Source organism: Myiozetetes cayanensis, unplaced genomic scaffold (genome assembly GCF_022539395.1).
Source record: "Myiozetetes cayanensis isolate MyiCay16 unplaced genomic scaffold, myiCay2020 scf7, whole genome shotgun sequence".
NCBI classification, from domain to species: Eukaryota; Metazoa; Chordata; class Aves; order Passeriformes; family Tyrannidae; genus Myiozetetes; species Myiozetetes cayanensis.
In genome coordinates, this window is record NW_026087964.1 from 20,433,387 (window position 1) to 20,451,931 (window position 18,545).

The window sequence follows — 18,545 nt, forward strand, 5'->3', positions numbered from 1 at the left end:
ACTGCGTGTGGTTGCTGTGACCCAAGTTCAGGACTCAGCATTTCACCATGTTGAACCTCATACTGTTGACCTTGGGCCATTGATCCAGCCTGTCCAGATCCCTCTGCAGAGCCTTCCTACTCTCCAGCAGACCAACACTCCTGCACAGCTTGATGTCATCTGCAAACTGACTGAGGGTGCACTCCATCTGCTCATTCAGGTCATCAGCAAAGATATTAAACAGGACTGGACCCAACACTGAGCCCTGGGGAACACCACTTGTGACTAGCTGCCAGCTGGATGTAAGTCCGTTCACCACCACTCTCTGTGCCTGACCATCCAGCCAGTTTTTTACACAGTGAAGAGAATGCCCCTTCATGTCATGGAAAGCTAGTTTCTCCAGGAGAATGTTGTGGAAGACAGTGTCAAAGACTTTACTAAAATCAAGGCAGACAACATCCACAGCCTTTCCCTCATACACTAAGTGTATGTACACTAAGGTCACCCCTCTTAGTTCCCTGGTTTCTCCTTCTGCCCTGTCTTGTACACGGATGTCAGATTTGATACCTGCTGGCCAACTGGGACCTCTCTGGTTAGCAAGGCTTCTGGAAAATGACATAAAGTCATTTACCTCTGCTGCCTCGTACTGCTCTTCTCTCCAGAGAAGAAGCTGGTATTTGCAGCAAATTTTCTTGAGGTAGACTTACACCAACGATACAGCCAGGGATTCTGGAGAGCTGTAAATACTGCCAAGAGGCACAGCCTAGCTTTCTATGCATTTGAAGCAAGGAGCATGTTGAGATGAAAACGATGTGCCAGTCCCCAGTGCTCCTGCCCTGAAGACATGCAACAGAGCTACAGGTGTTTGTGCACTGGGTGGATGGAAAGCAGAGAAGGATGCCAGCTTCAGCTCCATCCACATCCAGGCACTGATTCTAAACTGGATGCAAAAAGAGATTTAGGCTGTTCAGAAGCTGCTGGAAGAATGGGGAAATACCCAGTATGCATGCTGGGAAGGTCACTGTCCTCTGCAGGTGATGGGATGGGGGAGCCAATGGGACAGTTCATCTCCCCTTCCTGCAGGAGCTCATGGGGATCCCGACTGCAGTGTCCTGCTCACCTCCTGGTCCAAACACCCTCTTCCCAGCTCAGAGAAGAGCACAGCCTTGGCAGAATAGGATGTTGCAATGAAATAACAGTCTCTGTTTTTAAAGAATGCTTTATTCACTACATCCTAGAAATGTACCGTAAATGGAGCAAGAACTAAATAAACTCATAGGCTTCTGAAAATACAGAGAACAGAGATACAATAAAATATCTAAAATATCAGCTCTTTTGAGAATAAGGCACACTGGCTTTGTTTTATATATATATATATATATCTTTTTTTCCTTAGAATAGTTTGTTCTTAACCTAAAGATGTTCACATTTCAAGTTATCAGACTTACCTCAGTAGTAGTGTACATGAAATGGTTTAGAAGCAAGTGTAAAAGATAGGCATGGGCAGGAGGCTCAGCATGATCTGGCTGCCTGTATTCCCCAGGTCCTGCCTCCCAGGGATGGGATTCCCTGCTCCTGCCCTTACTAAGGCAGCACCCAGTGGTGGCCTGGGGCACGTCAGGATTTGCCCTTATTGGCTCCTTTCTCTTCCTGCCACCTCTGTGAGCAGTAGGACTCTTGTCCTGCTGGCAGAGAGGATTACTGGGAAGGAAGTCATCACCCTTCCTCCCTCCTCTGTGGGTCAGCCATGGTATGGGGCTGTAAGGAGGCCAGCAGAGGCCCAAAGAACTAGACTGCCTTTTCTTGTCCCCAGGGGTGTTTGTACATGGCCCAAAGACCCACGGCTGAGCTGTGCAAAGTGTCACCTGGAGGACTGGAGGAGGCAGTGCTGGCCTCCCCTTGGGGGCCTTTCCCCCCTGCTCCCTAGGCTGTGCCCAGATCTCCTCCTCTTCCCCGACACAGGGGCAGGGCCTGCGGGCTGAGGTCTGGATGTGCTTTCAGATGGGCAGGTACAGACAATAAAAGTATCGCGAGAAGGGGCGTGGAGGGGCAGAGTCCGACCTAATGGTTAACCTCACAGTGCTTTTGCTAACAGGTCGACAGGGTCAAGGGGAGCTCAGCTTGTCTGAGCAAGAGCACCTAAAATACAACCACTCAATTTTGAGGCAAGCAAAAGAAGTATATTAAAAAGGTCACTTAACTGAGCTGGATGTGGTCTGGAAGTGATTCAGTTGTCAAAACATACTCAATGCGAAACCCCTTTGGTAGGTACTTATACCACAAAAAGTAAAGGAACATTGTTTACTGACTCCCTGCTATGCACCTTGTGTCACCAGAGCTGTGTTTGCAGAGCTGATGCACTTCATACAAAGGGCAAGATATTTCTTTACTGTTTTACTGTGTTTTACATTCACTGCACTACTAAATAAAAGCCTTTAAACAGGCCACAAAACACTGCAATAATATATTTACTTCTTAATAAAACAAACTTTTTAATAATATCGCAATAAAAGGTTTTCGTTTTGTGGCAAACCACATACTATGCAAATTTGCAACATAAAATGACTTTAAAAATGTATATTAAAAGATATTTACAAGCTCTATATCTTAATTAATATTGGGTCTAATCACTCCCACCCCTGATGTGCATGTACAACTCCAGTTGCGGAGAAGGGAAATTAAAAGTGGAAGGGGGGCTGGGAGTGGGGCTATTCCTGTTTCACTAATTCCAGTATCACTACCACCCCTAGTACCTTTGAAATTTCTCATGGAACATGATGGAGCAATAGGTAAGTAATGCTGCATACCCTCTCAGTGAGAGCATGGCTGCTCTTGCCGACAGCAGCATACATTCTTAGTCACTACAACATATACTTCAAAGAATAAAATAAAAAGCATTGAAAAAGAGCCTAGGCTTTATACTGGATGAAGATCTAAGTCAAGACACCTTGCGTAAAATATCAGCTACTCATTTCTGCACATGCTCCAACTACAAGTAGCTTCAATAAATAGAAAATCCAGTTGTTAAGGAAAACTTGGAGCCTTTGCTTAAGACAAGCCTGCAAATCACACTGTGAAGAGGTATGTGTGAGAAGGCTTTTTTTTCTTTTTCTCTTTCTCCCAAACGGTCAGTGTTAGTTACTTATGATTTCAAATAAGAAAGAGGAGATTGTATTAATGCCAGCACAAAAGTGCAGAGGTCTTGCACATTTTTCAAATTGCACTTTCCAGTATAATTTTTAAATAAGATACTTGTTGTTTTTTTCTTAAAAACAAAACAAAACAAAACAAAACACTAAGGTACGTATTCCTTAAATATTGAATATATTCTTCAAAATATATTGTTAAAACTTTCCCTAGCTGCTCAGGTGTGCTTTTTAATATATAGCTGATATATTATTAAAGGCACTACAAAATAGACATCTCTGGAGTGCAGAAATTACTAAAAAATAACCTTCATACCACAAATATATTGAAAATATAACTGCTAAAAAAAAAAAAAAAAAAAGACCCTATGCAATCCCACTACAATGCGTATAAATGCATGTCAACGGTGGGCTGGATGCATTGAGGTCCTTTGGAAATGTATGAATATAGGCCTATTAACTTTAAAAATAGCCTAAAAAAGTTAGTGAAACCTTCAAGCATAGAAAATATTTTGAACACATTTTTCTATGACATTCTTCACTTTCTGCATCAGTTTACCAAGCCCAAATATTTACTCTTTCGCAGACGGTTCTTTCTTCATAAATAGTAAAGTGTTCCTTCAGTGTGTGTTTCTCTGCCATCCTCCTCCGTCGGCAGTCTCAATATGTCTGGTAGATGTCATGGATGGGCACCTGGATGGTGGCAGCTGGGAAAGCTGGGGGGATGTAGCCAGCATATCCTCCATAGGCAGCGGCGGCAGCGGCGGCAGCAGCGGCGTTCTTCTGTAGCGTGGCTATTGTTGCTGTTGCCGCAGCAGGAGCCGCAAATGGCACATAACTTGTCCCATAAATCCCGGCTGTGGGGATCCGCTGCACATTGGGAGCCATGGTGTACACCGGCGTGATGGGGCGACCCTGAAAGGAAAGGGTCAAGAGCTCAAAAGAAGTGCCTGATTTGTTGTTACATCTCGCTTCCACACCCTGAATTGCAAACCCCCTAGAAGGGAAGCAGATAATGGGAGGGTAGGCAGTGTATTCCCTCTTGATTGAGAGTTATGCCATCATGGGGGGTTATTCCTTCCCTCCCTCACAGTTTGGGTCCCCCATGGTGGCGAAAGCAGTCGCCCAATGCGCAGATGTATAAGACAGGTCAGATGTGTAAGCAAGGCTGTTGGGCACCATAACATCCTCAACAGCATCTCCTGAACAGAAGCAAGGCAAGATACTAGTCTTCCCCCCCACACTGGGTATACATAGCAGGATGTATGGGAAGTGGGATGTATGGGAAGCAGGACCTCTGTGATGAACTCACCTGGAAGGGAGGAGGCGTTGAGACCGCTGGTATTACAGCAGCAGCTGCGGCTGCTGCTGCAGCTGCCGCACTAGCTGGGTCCTGCTGGACAGCTATAGGGTTGATGATGTGTTCAACAGTGTGGATTTTACCATCTTCCATCATCTTAGCTGGTGGTGCAGCCTGAAACATGGAGTACTGGGCACCAATGGCGGGGATGGCCACTAGGAGAGACCAGACATATCAGATGCATTGGGAGAGAGTTTCCAGGACCTCATCTCAAAGAGCTGCTGTCCCTCCCAGGTGTGCAAACTCTCCAGCAGTGGTCCTGTGCTGCTGTTACCAGGGCAGCTAGCCTCATGTGCATGCAGGAGATTTGGGGCACCTCTGCCCTCCCCATGGGTGAGGGCATTGTGGTTGATGCATAGGGGTGGGCTTGGTGCTAACTGTTTGGTCCTGAATTTTCCCCCATGCTCCTGGCAGGGATGTTCTAGGGCCAGAGTTCTGCTGGGCACTGGGAGCTGCAACCTGGATTTACACAGCCCCTTCTGACAACCTCTTGTCCTCCTCCCAGCCAAGAGTGTGGCCTGAGCACAAGGATGAGTAGGAGTATCCCAGTGGGGTCCACACTCCAGCTATTGAGATCAATAGGAAGAGCAGCTTCAGGATAGAAACGTGTGGTTTGTACTGCAGAAGTTACAGGCAGCAAATGGTCTGGTTTACATACCCTCCTTTGGTCAATTCTGTGAAATATCAGCTGATTTACTATTATGCATTTCCCAGGACTAGCTTGGCTAAATATGTTTTATCCCATCTATCTGATACAATCTATTTAATGGGAAAAAAAAAAAAAAAAAAGAGAAATTGCTCTTTACAGAAGTTTCCATCATGCCAAAAGTGGACAACGTGAAATAATTGGAGCCATAGTCTTTCAGACAAAGGGAAAACACTCTGGTCAGAATGACAGTGTTCAGAGATGGTGAGTTTGTATGTGGTTCAAAGCAGAGCTTCATGGCATTGCTTAGAGAAGAAATGTGCTTTGCCAAGTGTTTCCAATAATCACAATAATTGTACACGACCCAGCAACGTGCTTATAGCCCAGAAAGCCACCTGTATCATGGGTTGCATCAAAAGCAGCATGGTTGGTCAAGGGAGGTGATTCTGCCCTTTTACTCAGCTCAGGTGACTGTCCATGTTGAGTCCCAGCTCTGGGGATGTGAACCTGTTGGAGCAGGTCCAGAGGATGTTCAGAGGGCTGGAGCACCTCTGCTGCGAAAGTCAGACTGAGACAGCTGGGGTTGTTCAGCCTGGAGAAAAGAAGGCTTTGGGAAGTCCTTATTGTAGTCTTTCAGTACTTACGGGGGCTTACATGAAAGACGTTTTAATAAGGTCTGTAGTGATAGGACAAGGGTGAAGAGTTTTAAACTGCAAGAGGGTAGATTTAGATTGGATTTAGGGAAGGCATACTCTATGATGAGGGTGATGAGACTCTGGAACAGGTTGCCCAGAGAAGTTGTGGATGCCCCATTATTGGAAGTGTTCAAGTTCAGGTTGCATGAGCCTTTGAGCAACCTGAACTAGTGAAATACATGCCTGCCCATGGCAGGGACATTGGGTTAGTGGTCCAAAGCACTTCACTGGCACTTCATGCAGCATTCAGCTTGCAAGCCTTTTAACAAAGAAAACAAAGTAATCAATAAATAATAGGTGATGGACTAAGAGGTGATGTTGGCACCTATGGGAGGTGCAGCCAGTAAGTCAGAAATGAAGCCAAATATGTACTTGGGTTTCTTTCAGTGCAATGAAACTTTGCAGTGCAATGAAACTCTGGAAGTGTGCAAATCTGTCTGCTGGAAGGAGGTGCCCGAAAGCAGTACTCTTGTTTTGATCCTGGAGACTGCAACAAAGGAGCTGATCAGATATCTTTCCAGCAGAGATGTTTCCTCCACAAGCGGAATATGATTACTTCCTCAAGCAGAGACCCCCACTCATGAGGTTTTCAAGTTCTCCTTTTACACCGAGTCCACCTGGTCAGCTCAAACCAGTTTTATTTCTGGTTTAAATATCCTGGGTAATTTCTCACCAAGGCAAAGGCAGAGTTCACATGCTGCATTCTGCAGTAACTTGTAGCAGAAAAGCAGGAACAGGCAGTTGGGGTATTGGGGTGACCTCGCAGGAATTTTCTAAACATTTGCAAAGAAATGAGCTTTAAGGTTGTTCTAGACAGTAGGTAGGAAACTTTGCAGAGTTGGTACATCTTTACTCCTCTCTTCTGGTAATGGGCTTTCAGAGTCATACCCTCTTCATTAGAGAGGTAAGTCTTGCATGTGGTACCTCTTACTGGATCAGCTGATCTGGTTGGGGGAAAACAGAACAGGTACTTCTGTGTTCAAAGGCTGTGCTGAAACCATATGAGCAGGTAAGGTTTGATTAAAAAAATCTGAATCTCAACATACTTAAAGTGTAGAAACATTTAGACTTGAGGTTCAAGCTTTTGTTTGGCAGTCAAATGAAATACAGACACCACTAACAGGCATGCATTTCAAAGATCACCTTTCAAGCATTCTTTAGTAATACTTGGAATTCCTTAAGTATCTTTGCAAACACACATAGCGGTAATATTTTCTGATTTTGAGTGGGTAGTTTTCTCAGGAAGTCTGATCTGTCTTTGGAAATAGCTCTAATCTTAACAGCCTTCCTTTGTCTCTAGACTTCTTCTTATATTGTCTCACTCAGCTATTATGAAGAACTCTTCAGAGCCTTGGACTTGATGATCTCAGAGGTCCTATCCAACACAGTTGATTCTATGATTCTATGATTCATTAGATGCAAGCTGTAGTTTTCACTGACAGTATGGAGCATATTTTGGGAAACCACTCTAGCTCTATTACTAAACACCGCTTAGATCCTGCAGTTACAGTTTACATGGAAAGAGGAATGAGAAGAAGACATGAGAGAGTTTGTCCCCATCACCTGCAAGGACCTTTTTTCTCAGGTTAATTTTCCAAATAAAAATCTTTCCAAACAAGATCCTGATTGCTTGCAGATCTCCAGCCTTCTTCACCTGGGAATGGCAAGGGCTGGATATTCAGCTGAGAAAGTGGCAGAAGGGGCAACCCCTGCCCCAGCCCTTGGGCTGGCTTGCCACAGCCCAGTAGAGGTGAGGGCTCTCTTATAGGCACTGTGTTGCTGCAAGCTGGACCCTGAGGGGTCCCTGCATTGCTCCTTCCCCATGCTGCTGATGGTGATGGAGGAGTTTGCCTCAGTCAGGGACTTTCCTGCAATGGGAAAGCCCCAGGTCCTTTTCTCATCCTCATAACACTGGAGAAATACAAATTTAACAGGGGAGAGCTCTGGCCTGGCTGGAAATCTAGGACAGGAATCTCACAGGGTGAAATTAGCATTGAAGAGAAATAAGCATTAAAAGAGAAGAAGATTGCTCTTAGAAACCATGCTCTAGTGTACATGACTGGATGGAGAGGAAAGTCTGCTTCCTCCTGAGGAGGTGCAAAAGGGGAGAGGAGGGTGGGCATTGCTTCAGGTCTTCTTTTCTTTGTCCTGAAGAGTTCCCAGACGATCCTGTCCCCCATCCTGCCACATGCTGCTAGTTTGAAGCAAGCCTGGCTAGAGCCAGGAGGCATCTAGCACAGGGGAGCGCTGAGCCCCAGCTCTGGGGTCTGTCTGCACCACTGCAGTCATGGGCTGGCCCTGGAGGGGACCTTGCAATGCCTGACAGATAGCTTGGGGTGGAGACTTGCCTGCCATCCCTGCTTTCCTCCCCTCCTTGCACATACTAACCTGCACCAGGCTTAATGGCCACCGGATTGACGGCCGGTAACTCCAAGTTGGGAACCAGTTCGTATCCTTTCTCCTGCTGTTTTCCTTTGCCTTCGTGGTACCTGCTGTAGATTCCACGGCCGGCGGAGTATCCCCCCAGGTAGGAACCCCTGGGGCCTGGGGCTCTGTTGCCAGCTGCACCTCGCCCTCTGCCTCGTATGCTGCCTGCTTATGATAACAACACAGAAGAGGATGGTGAATAATGGAGAGCAACAGCCCCGTGGGGAGCACGATTGACCCCAGGCTGGGATCTAGAGGCACGTGCTTAGAGATGTGGCTGTTGAAGTTACCATGATCTGAGTCCTAGTGAACCTGCTCAGGAAAACAGAAGTGCCTTAGAAGCATCCAGTAAGCCTATGCTTGTTTTGCTTTTAATGTTTCTGACCATTTATACTGGTGCTCGTTTATACTGTGCAACTCTTGTGGCAAGTGTTAAGGGTTCAATGCACTCAGCAGAGAGGATCCTCAAGGTGATTTCTGTGCATTAGGAACAGCTTCTGCTTTCAGCTGTCCTGAAGAGGAGACCCAATCTTTCAACTGGCTGCAATGGGACTCTGTGGAGATGGTACCTGGACCTTCTGGCCTTTAACCAATTTTGTCCCACCACTGCATATATTTTTACTAGAGTTGTTTGTTTTCTCTCTATTCTATTAGAAATATGAATATACCCCATCTCCAAAAATACTACTTTTATTTATCTTGTTAACTCTACAGGTGTTACGACAGTACTTTGAATACTGAAGTATTAATGCATTCAAGGATGGTGTAATTGAATATTTAGGCTGTCAGTCAACTCCTTCATTGTTCATTGCAAGCACAAATCTGGAAACTGAGGAGAAGCTGAAATTCTTGATCAACTAGGGTTAAAAATGCTTCTTGGTTTACATAGGTACTTAAGAATATATTCATGCTAAACTTCCTGTTATATGGAAATACACATCAAATTTCAGGAAACTCTAATCCCTGTAAGTACAGGGTAATTGTAATTATAGCAGCAGTTATAGCTGATAGGGTGTTTTATGAATAACAGATTTTTGGTTAATTTATAATGACTGTAACTGATAACTAATGAAAGTATACATAATAAAAGAATTATTTTGCACTCATGTGATGCCTTTTGCTTGTAGGTCTCAAATTATTTTATAAAGGCAACAGCATGACTGTCATTTTAATGCACTGGGTAAACAATTCCTAGAGAGCTCCTAGCTAAGGTTTTCCCGGACATCCCTCCCTTTGGATGACCAGATAATCATACCCACACTTGCAGAGCACTCTGTCATGATTGCTAAAATTGAGGATCCAACTTCCTTCTTTGGGAGGAGACATCAGAAGCTGGAATCCTTAGACCTACTCAGACAAAACAAGCACTCATAACAACCAGATCCCCCTCTTCCCCATCCCATGCTTGATCCATTATCTCATTCTTAACCATAGTTTTGATATCTCCCTTCTACTAGCCTGTACATTAGCAATTATTTATAGATAAATACAAGTTGTATAGTCACAAATTAAAGTGAGACCAAACAGAATTATGGCAAAAATACCTGTAAAAGAGTATTTATGAAAAATTGCATAACACCATCTGGCTCAGGCAGACCTTGGGTTACATCATCCTGAAATCAAACCTGCCCATCATATCCCCTAATTGTGCTTACTAACCTTTCACAAAGTAATCTCTGTTGGGCCCAATCAAGGCATTGTATGGATATCCATAATATGCTAGTGTGTACGGATCACAAGAGTAAACATAATTAGGTTGCTGAGTTACTTCGGACGTTGCTGCAGCCCCTCCTTTTGCTGCTTTCTGATAGCGAGTGTATTGCTCCTTGTCTACCGGCTTGGCCAAGGTAACCTCCAGGCACGAACCTTCCAGTTCGACACCGTTAAGGTTGTTCATGGCATGAATGGCATCTTCCCTGGTTGTAAAGTGCACAAAGGCGTAATCACGTATTTTTTTCACTCTCTCTACACAACCAGGGTTAAACTGACCAAAGACCTTTTTAATGGTGTCCTCTGTGGTCTCAATCATTAAATTCCTTACGTAGAGGATTTTAACAGTCTCCATGACATCTTCATCCACATCTATCTCTGGTTCTGCCCAGTCAACAGCGATCTGATGTCCCCACAGCTGGATCCTTCCTGGCATGAGTTTCCTCCTGGCCATTGCTGCTGCTCGATGGCTCTCATACTCCACAAAGGCAAAACCTCTGTTCTTCATCTTGTCTGCAGCGCTGGCATACACGATGACATCCAGCACGCCTTCTGTCACCTTGGCGATCTCTTCCAGGATCTCCTCTCTCTTCTTCATCTTGGGAATGCCTCCAATGAAGAGCCGGCAGTTATCCACGCTGCAGCACACACCCAGCAGCCTGCCGGGGCGGATTTCATAGTTATTCAGCTCCCTGACGGCACGCTTCGCCTCGTGCTTCTGTGTGTACATCACGAAGGCATACCCGCGGTTCTTCCCATCAAAGTCCATCATCAAGCGCATTTCATAGATGCGGCCAACAGACTCGAACACGGGGACGAGCTCATCTTCGTAGACATCACGGGGGATTTTGCCCACAAAGACTTCACAGCCGCGAGGAGGGTGCAGGCCGTCCCAGCCTGGAGGAGGGCCCCCGTACTTGCGTTGCCCATTCTCCTGGATCATGCTATATCCAGTGCGGGCCATGAGAGCCAGCAGAGCTGCCTCATTGGGTGCACCGGCAACACCTTCAGGGACTTTTGTGGTAGACACATTGGTGGAATCATTGCTCATCCTTGCAGTGGAGTCCTCAGCGGTCATGGTGTCAAACTCATTCACAGCCTGATAAAACCTGGGCAAAGGAAGAAGGACACTTGTTAAAATCTGTTAGTTACCTCCAGAATTCCACCTCTCTCTTTTGTTTTCCTGTAGTTCTACAAGTTTGTTTTTCAAACTTTGACTAAGGCTGCAAAAAAACAGAGGAACTTGTCACACCAGGCTGAGGAGTGATACTGCACAGGGAGTGTATCCTGGACATAGCACAGCCCCTCTTTCAGGAAGGTGGTTGAGGATTACCTGCCTGTACCTCCTTGGCATCAAGAGCTGCTGCCACAGGATGCCAAAGTCATTCCTCAGTTAATCCACCTACTCCTGAACACCACAATTGCCAGGTGGCATTTTCCATGGTGAAAGATGGCAAATGCATGAGAAGTACCAGACACCGTTTCCACCAGATAACAGCCCCTTGCTCCTCTAGTCCTTCACAGTAACTGTTGAGTACAGCTGAGCACAGTTCACACATCACATTACATGTTAGCCTTCTTGTTCTCTTGTACAAAGGGTGATTTGACAAGCTTCTGAGTTGCCTACTGCTTGTGTTACAATGTCTGACACGTTTGTGTCTTCCATTATTATAATAGAACTTCACAAAAGCTGAAGAGAATCACTCCCTTATGACAGGCAACTTGCTTTAGACCAAACAGCCAGCAGAGACCAGCAAGCTAAGCCAGCAAGAGGAAGCCAAATCTTGGAAACCTGATTCTGAGCATTTGAACACACACAAAGAGCAAGAAATGCAGATATACAGGAGATGACCATGCTATTGACCTTAGGTGCAAAAGGCAGTGGGCTTCCTCTCTGAGCACAGCTAAATAACACACTCTGAGAGTTGTTAATTCATTGACTGGAAAAGTCCATCAGACTGTTTATTATGAGTGATGGTATATGACATGGACCATTACATTTTATTGTTATTTGCACACTGAGTCTTATAATATTTATCTGAGTAAATCATATCTTCCAAAGGGACCTCGGCTTTAAGGAATCAAAGAGCTGTAGACTCCTCTCCTCCCTGTATGGCATGTTTGCTAATCACTCCATCAGACAAGCAAGTGTGCTGTATTTCTCATGGGAATTTGTCTGGCTTTGCTTCCAGATAGGATTACTTGTTAAACCTTTCTCTGATGCACTAAAGAGTCTTTCAAGACTTCAACTTTTGTCTTATAGTGATATTTAAGTTGTGCAATCAAGCCACACAACTCTATGTTTTTAATAAAACTTGCAGGCTGAACTCTTGAATTCATTCACCTAATATTATTGTTTGTGGGTCTTTGAGCAGTTCTCTAGAGTTTCAGCTTTTTTCATATTTCCTACATAAAGGGATGAAGAACATCCCTCCTTCTCCCCACATCTCTGTACGGCCAAGGCCTGTTTCTTCACACCTACTAACAAACTACATGGAGTTGCGGGTTTTTTTCCCCTTCAGTGTTAACCTCAAATCCTTTATAGAAGCACCACTTGCTGGTGTTATGTCCCATGTAGCAGGCATGCCTTGTGTTTATTACTCCTAAATGCCACAGCCTTGCATTCAGCTCTGTCCCAACTGCCTTTTGAGTAGATGCCACATACTGAGTGCTACACGGTTGGCTCCTCCTAGTTGTTTTTTACAACACCGTCAGGCTTTGCTACATCCACTGATTTATTTGTCATGTTTTGCCTTCATGACCAATTTGTGGATGGAACTGTCAAAATACACTGATCCTTGTAGGAAACTCTGCAAACCACCATAAGAAATGCTCCCAATCTGGGTTTAACAGGCTTATTTGCCTCTGTACCAGCCAGGGCAAGCACCACTGTGTTTAGTTCAGCTCCTAAATGTGTTTGGGATTGGGAAACCAGACCTCTGAACCATGGTCTGTGGCAGGACCTCATTCTGCATGTGGTTTTGGACCATGAGTGTTGCACACTGGTGCTTCTGAGCCATTTTAATTTAAAAATATGAGAGAAGAGGGGAAGATACTTTAGAAAACATAATTCCTTTGAAGTAAGGTCTTTCATGGAATTGCCTCCGTTTTGGCAGCTTCTTGGTTTAAAATGTTGTTGATTAACATGTTTCTCTCAGGTTCAAATGTTCCTCTGTAACAATCAGACATTTCAATTTTATTCCTGGGAATTATTTGACATAATTAAGAAAATTAAGGCAGAGCAAAACAGTTTCATTTGTCACTTGACAATTTACTGAATTATTAAAATGTTACTAAAAATGTAAAGTCACCTTTCCCAAAATGAAACCAAAGCTTTTTATACAAACACTTTATGGGGAAAATATCACTACCTTTACATGAGCCACCTGTTGGTAAGTGAAGTACTTATCACTCCAGCTTTGTCTACGTTTAGAAAGGAGTAATTGCCATCAGTTTTGGGTCAATTTACAAAATAAAAGTCTCTGTATTCTGTTATCTGCAGGGCTTGGTTGCTGGGGCTACGGTCTAGAAAGCGATAGGTGAGCATTGGGATTGTGGAGTGAGGAGACAGGAAGCAAAGCCTGCCCTGACCACCAGAAACCAGCTGGTAATTCAGTGGCCATGCAGGAACTGGCACATTCTCCAGCACTTTGCATCACACAAGCCGGATGATTTCTAGTATTGGAAGTTGTACTTGAAGCTGCTCCTAAGTGCTGATGGCCACCTTTGCTGCAGACGCTATCATACACCGTTTGTGATAGTGCATAATTAAAAATTCCTAGTGAACCTAAAATGCATTTTATCCCTATCTAATTTACCAGGAATCAAGATCTATGATCAAATGTGTTTGTTTTTTTTTTTTCCTGTGCAGCTCCATAGAGGTGGGTTTCATAAGTAGGTACTGCCTAAGAAAGTTAGCCCATGTAGCCCCAGTTGATGTAACTAAATACACACTTAACAACTTATTCTTTGCCACATGTCAAAATCAACACCTTCACAGAGTTCAGATTTCATATACCTTGAGATTCACTCAGTTGGTTAAAACTTGGTGCTAATAATGCCAAGGTCAGTGGTATTAATGCTAATAATGCCAATGGATACAGGCCATTCACTTAAGAGTTGGACTTGATGGTGCTTATGGGTTCCTTCCAACTCAGAATATTCTACCTTGATGAGAAAAAAACCCCACAGGCATGTCTGGTCTGAGAGCTCTCCTCTCCTGTTATTACTGCCTTACAAAATGGGCTACCAGTACAACCTAACCTTTTCATGTCAAAAACCAATCTCTCTCAAGAAAATGGTTTCCAAAAATACCAGTTTCCAAAGTGTTCAACCCTACATGTGCACTTTTTTTAGTCCACAGTAAACTGGTTGTGAAAACTTGCTATCATATGCTGTGGGTGTACAAAAGACATGAGCTAATACTGTGGGCCTAGTGGCCTTAGTAAAGCCAAACTGATTTCAGTGCATCCACTAGGTGTGATTAATGCTAGTAGAGGCAAAATTTAAGCTACATTAAAATGTAGTGTCTTGCTTGATTTCTAGTCTCTGAGGAAGAAGGTACACCTGATCTTGATGACATAGATTCATAAAAGTGAGACAGATAAAAATATTGCTAAATAAGAAAAGTTGTGTTTTGGAGACAACCAACTAGACAATGACTCATTATCAGGACTGAAACAAGACTGTCTTATTTTCTTCTCAGAAAAAGGTAAATCCTGCTTGATTGTTCAACACTGTGTTAGATGGATGCTAACATCTGCCAGCCTACCAGGAGCCAGGCTTATGAGCCCCGTGGTTCAGCATCTCTGCTCCAAGGACTCCTCCTTGCACATGTGAACTATCAGACACAGAGGTTTCACTGAAACCATTCAAATTTCACTTTCCCTTGCTTACAAAACTCCTTCCCTGCTGCCAGTAGGACAGGTTTAAATAGTTCTTGCCCTAAACATTAATTACCTTCTTTTTAACCTATTTTTTTCATATCACAGCTCAGAATATTAAATGGGAAGCTTACTGTGTTGGCAGTGACTGACCTAAAGCATAGCATGAGCAGGTTGCTTAACTGAGGCAGGTCTTTTATTAAGAGAAATACCACACCTTGATTAACAACAACAGAGGGCCAAATGCTGATGTCCCTTGTGCCAGGGGAAAGGTATCTTGGGGCCCCATTGAGAAAGCAATGCCCTAAGTCCATATATCAACTAATCCTTGGGCTAGTCCAGATCTGGGCAGTGCCCTGTGAAGTTAGGCAGCCACGTGATACTCTGTTGATCCTGGTGTAGTCAGATAGGTTTTTACAAACACAGGGACACAGCAGTGTCCTTGGGGCAGTAACTGTGTGTCCACTTCACTCACGTGCTCCTATAAAATAAGGTTGTTTATGTTTGGACTTAATTCATCCCTTCAGTTTTGTACTACATAAGTACATCATGTGTCCTTCTGTGGGTGACACAACCTCCAGCAGTCACATAGCCTGGGGATTGGTGCCAGCACCATGGGAGGCAGCAGGAGAGACCCGGGAGACCTGTGTCTCTGTGATAACTGTCAGGGTCAGGGGATGAGGACACCCATCCCCCACTTGCAGACCGTGTACCGAACAAACTGGCTGAGCTGACAGGGCGTGTCTTCATGGACACTGCACAGCCACCCACTTCCTTCAAGAAACTGCCACAGTTTTGCATTTTAAACCACAGCTGCTGCAGAGGGAAGGTTGGTTGCTGAAATTTTAAATACACTCTATTGGCAGAGGCAAATAACAGCTACTGGTTTAAATGTGACCTTCCTAGTTATTTAGATGAAATAATATGGGAAAATGTTAATCCTGCTGCTGACGATAGGCAGCAGCTCTGAAAGCATGGCTGTCATTCAAGTTCTTTATTTTCAAAATATGACTCTATTCTCATGGCAATTTTATGTACATAAAATGTATACAAACACAACAACAGCTTACTAAGAACAACTGTAACTTTATCACAAACATCAGATATCCACAGAAATGCTCCTGCTGAAAACCCAGTTTGCTTGTTTAGAGATTATTGGATGCACAGAATAATTCAGGGGCAGTCTTGTCAATTCTAACTACAGTAGCAACTTGAGCATTGCTTCAAGTGTAATGTGCCAGGCACCTTCCCATTTATAGATAACTAAAGTATCCTTATACAACAGTTTTCTTTTCCTTGGTAAGACTGTCACTCTGTTCCTTCTCATTATTTGCATAAATGAGCTGAACAAAGCAGAAATCTTTGAGACTGTTGCTGAAGCTGAGCCATGGCATGTCCAACTGCAGGACCCAGGAGCCAGTCTAGTGATATTGAAGCTACAGCCATGGCAGGGACCTGGTGTGCAAGGTGCTCCTTCCTCAACTAATGGTGAAATAGGATGTCCCACCTCTGTTACAAATGGGCCTAACATGGCCACTGGCCCTGCAAGTGCTCACTGCCGTCCCATGTGCTTCTCAGCAGAACACTTTGCCCTCTGTTTGCAATTAGTTTAGGAGACATCCTGCTGCAGGCAGAGTCCTTGGCTCCTCTCCATGCACAGTGCAGACAGAGGCCAAGCAGGCAGCAGGTGCAGTAAAAAAAGGGCCTGATCTTTGATGCAATATCCATGCAGAGACTCCGCCTGACTCCAAATTAATTTATATTTCAAGTGTAAAAGGCTAGTCCTCAGAGTGGTTTTCAACAGGAATTGGACCACATCTTGGTTTCCTACCTGCTGCCTCTAATGAAACACCAGTGTCTGAAGCTGAATCTTGTGGAGGGTCAGTGCAAGACAGTGCAGCATTTTGGCACAGCTTTTTAGCCAAGGACCTTTTCTGGAGGTCTTTCATCCAGGAAAGGGAAGGTTACTTGGGATGGATAATGTCTTCACACTTTTACAAAAAGCAGTACCTGAGGCCAGCAGGCCATGACAATGTCTGCAGTGTGTCAGACATACTGCTTTGACTGCAGCTGAACTGGGTGAAGAAATTGCCCCAGGCTACATTAAACACTTTGAAAAGGTGGATTTTCTTAATCTGGATCATTTTGGCAAAACTCTGTAGAGAAAGTGGTGGACTGCATCAGCAGACCTGAAGGGGCAGGAACATTGGCTGGCAAGAGACTTGATGAGTAGCTTGTGATGAGCAGCTTGGAAAAGAGTGAGCTCAAAGATCAAATCAGCCCTAGTTATTGACAATGACACATCTGTCTGCTGTGCAAGTCATCCTGCTGCCAGCACCTCTAAAGCACTGCTTACTCTCAACATTATCCATGTGCCTGAATCAGGTCATCAAACTTGTCCCTCTGCAGCCAGGGTCACCTGGAAGGAATTTTTTGGCTCAGGTGCTGCATGGAACACAATGAGATGCGTATGCAGCACCATTTGCTGCACCAAATCATTTCCCATGTTTGTTCAGGCAAGAACATGTACAGCAGGGGCTCACTGCCCACTAGAAGTACTATACTTAAACACGTAGAGAGCAGAGGTGTAAAGTACCTAAAGGATAGGATAAGACCAGCTCACTAAACCTCAGGCTAGCTGCTGAAATTAGGACAAGAGGAAACAGCCTCAGGTTGTGCCAGGGAAGGAAAAATTTCTTCATTGAAAGGGCTGTCAAGCATTGGAACAGACTGCCCAGGGAAGTGGTTGAGTCATGATCTCTGAGGTATTTAAAAGACATGTAGATGTGTCACTTGGGGACATGGTTTAGTGGTGGACTTGGCACTGTTAATGGTTGGATTCAATGACCTTAGAGGTCTTTTTCAACCTAAAGATTCTAGGATTTTATGAAATTCCCACCTCTGCTGATGGTGACATCTGGCATCCTAACCTAGGGCCTATCATCAGAGTTCTGACCACTGATTTAATTGCAAGAGTTCATATTTCATGCTTAAATTTCAATTTCATTCTTGTCAGTTAGTCAAGATCCTCCTATATGGGGCAAGTTAATGTTCTGGGCCTGAAAAGCAGTTTTCAGGGTGGATCTACTGCAGAGAGGGTCTGTGCACAGTTTTCAGTTGCTTAAATTTGTCCTAAGTGGCTTAAGCATTTTAAAAATGGTTGGTTTAAAACTCACCAAAACCTATTGATTTTTTCTTTTTATAGCATTAGATTCCAAGAAAGAAAAGAAAATGAAGAGTGATATTTTCAACACTACTCAGCGGATACAACTCAGTAGACAGCACTACTCCCCTGGCATCAGTTACAAGACTCTTAACAGCTGCTATAATGTTATATTTAAGACATTGACAAGCACTACTGAAAATCCTGCTTTGAAGATCTTGCAGGGATGGGTTATGATCTCCATGAACCAATCAAAAGCAATGTATTTGGCTTTAAAAACTGTAACAAAATTACTCATAATCTCTTGTTTTGCTTCTTGCTACTTTTAAGAGAAAAACACCTGAAATTATTCTGTAAATTAACATCCTGAAGTTTCCCAGGTTAAAGTTTGAATGCTAATCAGATAATTCAACAAGGAATTTATACATTCAATGATTGGCTACAACTTCAAACCAGGATTTTAAGGTTAAACTTCTTATTTTCATTACTGTCATTAAGAACAATAACAATCAGAGATCTAATTCTCTTACCCATAT

General features: G+C 44.0%; 1 protein-coding gene across 7 annotated transcripts in view; it reads right to left on the bottom strand.

Annotated features, from left to right (window-relative positions):
- Nucleotides 1-1,191: 1,191 nt before the first annotated feature.
- RBM47 (RNA binding motif protein 47) overlaps nt 1,192-18,545 on the bottom strand; it is an 80,303-nt gene continuing 62,949 nt past the window's right edge. For 6 of the 7 annotated variants that reach the window (XM_050338443.1, XM_050338446.1, XM_050338445.1 and 3 more), the window contains 4 exons: nt 9,913-11,072; nt 8,215-8,421; nt 4,438-4,640; nt 1,192-4,040 (listed from right to left, as the gene is read on the bottom strand). In XM_050338443.1, coding sequence (XP_050194400.1) covers nt 3,786-4,040; nt 4,438-4,640; nt 8,215-8,421; nt 9,913-11,072 — 1,825 coding nt within the window. In that variant the 3' untranslated portion in view covers nt 1,192-3,785. The remainder of the gene's footprint in view (nt 4,041-4,437; nt 4,641-8,214; nt 8,422-9,912; nt 11,073-18,545) is intronic. The other variant, XM_050338442.1, reaches the window with a different exon arrangement.